The sequence below is a fragment of the Atractosteus spatula genome, chromosome 22, assembly GCF_055471065.1.
Source record: "Atractosteus spatula isolate fAtrSpa1 chromosome 22, fAtrSpa1.hap1, whole genome shotgun sequence".
NCBI lineage: Eukaryota > Metazoa > Chordata > Actinopteri > Semionotiformes > Lepisosteidae > Atractosteus > Atractosteus spatula.
In genome coordinates, this window is record NC_142727.1 from 11551127 (window position 1) to 11559934 (window position 8808).

The 8808-nt window shown below is 37.4% G+C and overlaps 1 protein-coding gene across 1 annotated transcript; it reads left to right on the forward strand.

Moving 5' to 3' along the window:
- The first annotated feature begins 559 nt into the window (after nucleotides 1–559).
- Nucleotides 560–8256, forward strand: ankk1 (ankyrin repeat and kinase domain containing 1). The gene is made up of 8 exons (XM_088939929.1): nucleotides 560–827; nucleotides 1491–1773; nucleotides 2404–2555; nucleotides 3081–3130; nucleotides 3631–3786; nucleotides 4675–4799; nucleotides 5994–6033; nucleotides 6318–8256. Exons 1-8 carry the CDS (start codon nucleotides 652–654, stop codon nucleotides 7589–7591), a joined length of 2256 nt encoding a protein of 751 aa, XP_088796055.1. The 5' UTR covers nucleotides 560–651; the 3' UTR covers nucleotides 7592–8256.
- The last annotated feature ends 552 nt before the right edge of the window (nucleotides 8257–8808 follow it).

Here is an 8808-nt window from a genome sequence, read left to right on the forward strand (position 1 = left end):
TCTTATCACTGACTATTCCACTGCTGACCTCATAAGGCAAAATCAAACAGTGACTGGACCGAAAAGCTCCTTTAACTTTACGTAGGTGTCTCATACGGACAAGCAATAGCATTCATTTTATTTTCACCACACACCATAGCAATAAGTGAAAGGCATTTCGACATTGTTGATAAAGACCTTTTCTGATTACAACATAGTTATGTTTTGGAATTATCAGATGTGAAAAATAAGTAAAGTGCAAATGGTGTCTCAACCTGAAAGGTTAGTTAGTGTCCTGAATGATTAAATTAGGTTATATGTAAATAAAAATTGAAAACATACAAAGTGGTAGGGAATTTGAACTCACCTTATATTGTGTAAATAATAAGACATTTCAAAGGAATGTGAAAATAGGCTAGAAAAGGTGCAAAACGGGTTTGTCAAGGACACTCTTCACTTTCATGTTAACAATCTTGTCTGAACAAGGATGAGTGACATAGTTTTATGATCGTAATGCCTCAACTCCTCCTACTTCAGATGTAGGTGGATTCAAAAAATTTCTCTGCTCCCTCAAGATTCTCAGTCAAGGAAGTACACATGAAAAATATACGATTCTGCAGCATTTTGAAGCTGACTCCAGTCTGAAGATCTGAGTTTTCTGAGGATTTTCTCATGGAGCAGAGTTCAGAGAAGATGAAGTACTTCAGCAAAGATGACTTTGAAGCCGACTGGGTCAAGATCACAAGTCGGAATTTTAGCCAGGTTTTCAAAGTGAAAGTCAAGCTTTGGAGAGAAACATTTGCCATAAAATGTTTTCCCAATATGTCCTCGGACACCAGTCTCTACAGGTATTGGAACAAATTAAAGCATACCATAATTCTTGAACATCTGTAGTATCATTCTGTTTGGTTACATTTAATTGTTAAAATTCTTTAATTTAAAATTTCTAAGTAGGTTCGGTTTCAATCCCCACTATATTTTACAACTGATCAAACTAAGGCTAGGAGTCTACAGTTTTCCTGCCATTTATTCAGGTAAAATCAAACACATTTTTTGTGAAAATGTGTATTTTACCTGGGGTGTATCAACAGTTTTATATTTGTGGGTGATAATAACATGTTAAATGAGTTTAAATTATTTGGAAAAGGATTTTTGCAAAAAGATGTTTTACTTATTACAGATTGCTTCATTCTACTCCTTCTACTACAGTAATCCATGCTAATATTTATAGTATGTATGTCTGTATGAACAGGCAAGTGGCACAGTGTATACTGTATAGCACACACATGTACTGTATCCATACTTTCTTTTGGTTAGCTGCAGTTGTTAAAACTATATTTTCCAAACTTGATTGTATATACTTGCACTTGATTTTTGACCGGTAACCCAAGAGTCTAAATTTGTACTTTGTACAAGAAAGCAATGCAATCTTTGGTGGATTGTATGTCGTTGTAATATTTAACAACGGGCCTCGAAACACAAGTTGTAAGCATGTGAAATGTTGCCTTTAGGCAGATGATGAAGGAGGCTTCCAAGATGGAGAAAATGAAGTTCAGCTATATTGTGTCTGTCTATGGCATCTGCAATGATCCCCCGGCGATAGTGATGGAATACATGAGCAACGGATCGATGGACAGTTTGCTCACGAGTCACTTGCTGATGTGGCCCAAAAAGTTTCAAATGATTCATGAGGTGACCATGGGTATGAACTTCCTTCACAGTGTCAAGCCACCCTTGCTTCATCTTAATTTAAAGCCGGCAAACATCCTTTTAGATGATCACCTACACGTTAAGGTAAGGATGCGATTCACAGCCAGGTGGAGCATGCTTAGTCACTGTTTCACTGCAGTTCAGTAATGGCTGGTCATTCCTCCTTGTTGTGGAACAATGTCAATGTTAGATGAGGTAGAAAGGTTGTTTTGTATACCCCAGCAAAGGTACAGTGCTTCAGAATTATTTTGAAAGATTTAAGTGAAGGCATGAGGATTCAATGAAGGATGTTCCAACATAACCACAATCGACCAAGGCCAAGCAGAGCCTTTAGGTCAATAACTGCAAGTGCAGTTTTATCTGGCGATTCCTGGAGACACACTTTAATATTGCTGTTTCACTGGATGTTAATTAAGACTCACTTAATTAACCTTTGTTTTTTTGCTTAGTGTTTTTTGTTTTCTGAAAATTCTCAAAACCTCTTAAATAAAATACACAGGTTTGTGTGACAGGAAAGCGAATATTTTGAGAGAGGGGAAAAGAAAACTGAACTTCAGAGTTGATTCATTCAGCCAGGTTTGTCTTTCTGCTGCATTTTTGGCAAAATAATTAACTACTGTACAGTATATCAATGACAACATATAGGTTTTGGAGAAATGAAGATTTGATGCAACAAAGAAATAGCTTAGTGTATCTTATGTGTCTGGGTGACAGATCTCGGATTTTGGATTGGTCAGATGGGAGGAGACTTCAAGCAGGACAGAGTTTATAGAGCAAGCCGCAGCAAGGGGAAATATCAGCTACATCCCTCCTGAAATGTTCCTTGAAAGTGCCAAGTCACCAGGGACCAAGTACGATGTTTACAGGTAAGAGATGTCGCACTGTTATACATCAGTAAGTCAGATGATTGTACATATAGGAGATTGTAGAATGATATTCATGGAAAATACTCCTTCAGAGAGTCACAGCTCACATTTAACTACAAGTTTGATTAAATGTGAACTGTGATTACACAAGATAACATAGCCATGTTATTGTGTCAGATAATTTATGGCCAGTTTACTCTCCTCATAATTTCCTACCAACTTTGTATTGACCTGTACCATTTTATTCAAGAAGCCTGTTCTTAAATCACCATCAATACAAACTAATACCTGTTATACTAATTAATTAATCAAAGATGGTTAATGGGAAACAAATTTCAGCTGCTGAATCCATAATTAGGTGAGGGATTTGACATTCTCTTGTTTATAACATTACATACAAATTTTAGGTGTAAACTGAGAACAGAGTTTTAAATATTTCTGTAAATATTTTTAAATATACATTAAGTGTACAGTCACTGGGGAAGTTTAATTTTTTAACAACGACAGTTTGTATTATTTTTACAGTTTTGCCATTGTGACGTGGGAGATACTAACTCAGGTTAAGCCTTATCCAGGTAGTGTAATGATGTGTTTTTTTTCTTTTTCGTGCTCTCAAGTGTATCCATTTGTATAGGAAAAAAATAAAAGGGATAACGGTAAACAAGGTTTTATTTTTAGTGTTTTAATTTCACAGTTTTGGGGTGTTTTGAGGATGGAAAGGTCAATGTTGAAAGACTGATTTGAATTCTTATTTAATCTTTTCTGGGCCTTTCATGCTCCTGTCCCATAAAATCAACTTCACTGCAGGTACTGATTATATTCTCACAATCATATGGAAACAAGACTGAAATTAGCCAAAGAACAGTGCTCAACAAACAGCTCTTAAAGGCTTTTCAGGGAAAATAAAAATACACTAGAATAGATTCTAAGTAATTCTATAAAAATAGACTAAACATTGTCTTTTTAGAGTTTGGCATAGATGGAAGCCTCTTCAGTATCAAAAACCCCATTATCTTTGGGCTGTGGTTGTGTCCCGTTGAAGATGAATTTCTGATTCACGTTTGTCTTGAGATAGGAACCAACCGCATGGCAGTCATAATGAAAGTGGCATCAGGCAAAAGGCCGAGTCTCGAGAAAATCCCAGAGGACAGACCCGACCAGTGTAACCAGCTGATAGACCTAATGGAAAGGTGCTGGAACCAGGATTTGCAGCAAAGGCCATGCTTTTCAGGTAAAAATAAAAAGCCTAAACCCTCAACTTTAACTCTGAAAGGGGTCGTCCGTTACATCCATCAGATCAGACTACTTCCTAGGGACAATTATTTTCACAAACTGTCTTTGTGTTCTATCTAATCTGCCTTGTGTTTTCATATCTATTTATTTTACTTCATGAAAGTTTTAAAAGATCCCTACAAAACACCAGACTGCTTGTCACCCCACCAATGCCAGAAGACAAGGACTATAGCCTAGGAGGAACCACTCTTAATCTGAATCATTGATAAGAATGTTTAGCTTTATCAGCATTACCTCCACTGCATTCGTAGACAAGTGCAAATTAGAAAGCCAGTTTTTGGCTATGGGGCTGAATGAAAAGGACAGATTAAAGAAAGTAGGGAGTAGGGAGATACACCTAACATCCTCCCACCCAGGGGCAAGGTCAAAAATGTGTGTGCTATATTCCAGTTAAAGTGATTATGAAATGATGACTATATACTGTAACTATATGATATTTGAGTTTAATTTGAAATTGATCTAAATCATAAATTTAATCATTTTTTGCGTTCATTTACTAAGTGGGAGGAAGATTTATGTTTTACACCAATTATGTATTTTATAATAATGCAAACTCTAAATGGATTTGTGATTTATTATTTGATGTTTCAGAATTTAAGAACAATCTGATTTTTTTAAAAAGATGAATTTATTAGGTAATTAGATAATATGTTATATAATAACATTCAAATGTATTTGCAAAAGTGAGGTCTTTTTATGAGCTTATAGAAAATCAGAAATGAGCTTTGTGATCTCCCTTAAAATTTAGGAACATGGTAAATATGGTTTTAATATGGTTAACATTAAGATTTTAGTTTTAAATGTAGTTGAAATTCCTTTTCTCTAGAAATTGTAACAGAGACAGAAGAGCTCAAGGAGATTTTGAAGATACCAGACCTGCGACGAGGTTCTGATGAAAAGTCAAGATCAAGTCAACCTGTGTACTCTAAAATGTCTACGAACTTGAAAGAAGTAAGTAAACACAGCTACAGTATAATGCCATCAAGCGTACTTTCTGTGAGCAAGTGTAGAAGAGAGTTGGACTTCTACACTTCAAGTTTAAATGGCAAATTACCTGCTTCAACTTTGGGAGCTTTATTTCGATGACAAGGCCCCTGTAGGATATACGAGATGTTTGGGGCAGCTAGACCTCGAATTTTTATTCTGTGTTGAGGTCTAAATTTTATGTTCTTTTCCTAACATTTCTGGTAACAAAACAGACTGTTCGAGCTAGTCTTTCAAGTGTATAAAGAGCATCAAGAGAAGCCTGAGTTTTAGAACTGAGGGAATGAGAGAGCCCTGATGTCTTCCTTGCTCATCTTTCAAGAAGGCCTTTCATCATAAACTCATTTCAAACTCTCTGCTGCACTATGGAGTGACTTTTTGCATCCCTACACTGGTGATTAATGGAGATAGATAACGTGGAACTATAACAAGATTGAGGCCACAATCCCTCTAATTAACTACAGTGGTTTCTTTTAGGCAATTTTGAAAATGCAAGCCCCGTGCAATTAACAGGCCATTTCTGGGGGGGGAAAGGTGTCCTGGATTCATTTTTTCCAACATGCATGATCTGAAAATGCAGAGCTCAATAACTGGCACTTTTCAAGCAAGAACTTGACTAGTGGGACAAATGTACCAATTTTGCAACAATTTAATTTACACTCATTAAAAATCAGAAAAAACACAGAAATATGGATTCCCTGGTTTCTTACTAAACCAAAGAACAGAAAAAGAAAGCTAAAGAGCACATGATAAAAAAGGTGATCATTAAAGTTTATAGTAGTTCAGGTGGGGAACCGCGTCAGCAGGCGTAGGCTGCAAAGTAACAAGTAATAGTTTTATTCCATGCTGAGAACAGAAGAAAGAAAACACAACGTTTCGGCTGTGGAGCCTTTTTCGGGTGCGAGGGCTGAAAAAGAAGGAATAAACTTGTTGCATTGAAGTTAATATACTAGTTTCAAATGGTTAAATCTGACGAAGAATTTCTAAAAGTGGTGTCATCAGAAGACGTGATGAAGGTGTTTTTCACATTACTTTTGTTTTAAAATTATAGATATAGACATAGATATAATAAATGGCTGTCAAAATCTCTCCCAATGTCAGTTGGAAACGTTTTACCCTTTGCTCTAGTCATCTTATTTTTTATATATCTCTTTTTGAAAGGTTGAGATGATCGACATGATGCCAAGATTCAAAGACACAGGTCAGATACAGTTTTGAAATACGTTTGCATTTACTTAGTGCATACAGTATATAACTCAGTGTACTACAATTGATGAAAACACAAAAAGGGAATTCCTTACAAAATGAAGTTTGTAACCTGCAATAGCTATTTACCTCACAGTTACAATGTTAAAAATAAAATAAGATATATGCGGTCAAAATGAAAACAAAAAGGTTTGTTTCCTTATACAGTAAGTGCGACACTAATGCCCTGTAAACACAAAAAACACATAGTTTTAGCTGATATTTTCACTTACTCCACAGATGAAATAAATTCATGCAAAGATATTATTGGTCTGCTGTCAAGAAGAGAGTTCCTGGATTTTAAGAAAATGCTTAACAAGAAACATGTGTCTATAGTATTTGAAGACGGCAACTCTATCCTTCATTACGCTGTTGCCATGGGAGACCTTGAGACAGTGAAACTAGTCCTGCATTTTGGTGCTACTGTGAACTCCCAGAGTATCAAGGGGTACACTCCACTGACCATAGCTGTGATCTATAAATTTCTGGACATTTGCTCCTTGCTTCTCGAGCACGGTGCAGATGCAAACTTGGCCGACAAGGATCAATGGACTCCTCTCCATTTTGCCGTGCAAAGCGGTGAGGACAGAATCACACGTCTGCTTCTAGACAGTTCTGCGCAAGTCAACGCCAGGGAGCGAGACGGGTGGACGCCTCTTCACCTGGCATGTCAAAACGGGTACGAAAGCATGGTCCGTACCCTGTTAACACGGAAAGTCACCGTTGACCAACAGGAGAACAGTGGTCGAACGGCGCTTCACATCAGCTGCGCTTATGGGCACGTCAACATTGCCAAGCTGCTGATCGGCCGTCAGGCAGACTTGAATGAGAGGGACAATGGTAACTGTACACCACTCCACCTCGCCTCTGATGAAGGGCATTTCAGGGTGACGAGGCTCTTGATAAAAAGTGGGGCAGATGTTAACAGTGTGGATCAAAACCGATCCACTGCTTTACATTTGGCGGCCCTGAAGGGACACAATGGGACTTGCAGGCAACTACTTGCGCAGGGAGCGATTCCCGACCTGCAGACTTCCCAAGGGTGGACACCTCTGCACCTCGCATCCCTGAAAGGACATCCCACTACGGTACAGATCCTGGTGGAGCACCACGCCACCGTCAATCTCCAGGGAGAGAACGGGCAGACCCCTCTTCACGTTGCCTGTCACTATGGCCAGGATGACGTGGTCTCCGAGCTGCTGAGAGCAGAGGCTGACCCAAATATCACTGAGGATTCAGGGTGGATGCCCCTCCACGTGGCCTGCCACAGGGGGAACCTCTCATGCGTGCAGCAGCTAATATCACATCAGGTGAACGTCAACGCCCAGAACAACTCCGACAGGACTCCTTTGCACCTGGCAGTCCTCAGTGGGAGCACCTCCACAGTCAGAGAGCTACTCATGAGTGGTGCTGACCAGACCACAAAGGATGCTACCGGTTGCACTGCTTTGCAGTTAGCAATAAATAACTTCAAAAAAGACATTGCAGAGCTGCTTCTTCGCAAGGAGAATTGAAAGTCTTCACTAAAAACTCACAAAAATGAGAGAATAACACACCTGTTTTATTTATTGATATTCATGTGATCCTGCCTTGTGTCCATTGCTTACCAGAATAGGCTCTGGCGGGTTCCCCCCCCAAACCCTGTATTGGAAAAAACGGTTAGAAAATGGATGAGTGGATATTCATGTAGTTTTTTTTTGTTCCCATATTCCAATGATTACGTTATGAAATGATATTGAATATATTTTAAATGTTTATAGTGACATGATTTGCCATTTTCTTAAAAAAAGTTATATAATTTATTTACTTAAAGGAAAAATACAGTGAGGCCTGTATCTAATTTTAGGCTATAAGGCTGTATCAGTAAGGCTGATATTGCAATCCAATGTCATTGCATCATGGAGAGCAAGTTTAACAATTAAGAAAGACAAATGCTGTAAGTCTTGAGTAGGCAAATTTCTGGTTATTCATATAAAAAAATTATGAAAGTCATCACGTTCAGGATGCGCCAAGTGCTGCATAAAATTAAATCGATTTTCCAATAAAAAAACTTTTTTTTTCAGTGCAAATAAATGCTTTATTTAAGTTTGCAGTAAAATGTCATTTTTAAGTGTTTTTGGTTTCCTCATTGTATTTTCAAATGATTATATAAAAATAAAATAAAATGATAATGCACAAACTACTATGTATTGAATGGAATATACAGTAGTAACCTTATTTGGCAAACACATCCAATGAAAGTAGGTATTTCAAATACATTATTTTTAATATCTTTCTATAATATCTTTTAAATGTTTGTAATATAATTTTAGTATAGGGGGTTCCCTTTTTAATTTGGCATTAGACCTTATTATGTAAAATTTAAATACTAAGAGGAAGCAATCTCATAAATATTGCTTTCTGGGTGTGCTCGGTATGAGCCGAAATAGTGATAAATCAATAGAAAAGAATGTTTGATTCTTCCATTATGGTCACAGCTTGTTGTTAACTTACATTATCTTTAAAGATGAAACATGTCAGACTACATTCTTGGCTTCTTTCTGTTAAAATTCCTCCTTCCCAACTCGACAGAACCAAGTTTTAAAATATTTAATTCACCCTCTGTCAGTTTTTCTTAACACACAAAGGTGTGTGCCATCTTCTTTTTTTTTTTGGTGTTTCAGGAAAAACGAGTTCCTGTCAGACACTCCTCCATCACAGGAGTCTAAGACATTTACACTGACAATCTCAC

Excerpts from the sequence above, each read along its gene's own strand:
- ankk1 (XM_088939929.1), top strand. The coding sequence starts at position 652 with ATGGAGCAGAGTTCAGAGAAGATGAAGTACTTCAGCAAAGATGACTTT. Across the intron at positions 2,556-3,080 it reads ACCAAGTACGATGTTTACAG|TTTTGCCATTGTGACGTGGG; the intron begins GTAAGAGATGTC and ends TTATTTTTACAG. Across the intron at positions 3,787-4,674 it reads GCAAAGGCCATGCTTTTCAG|AAATTGTAACAGAGACAGAA; the intron begins GTAAAAATAAAA and ends CCTTTTCTCTAG.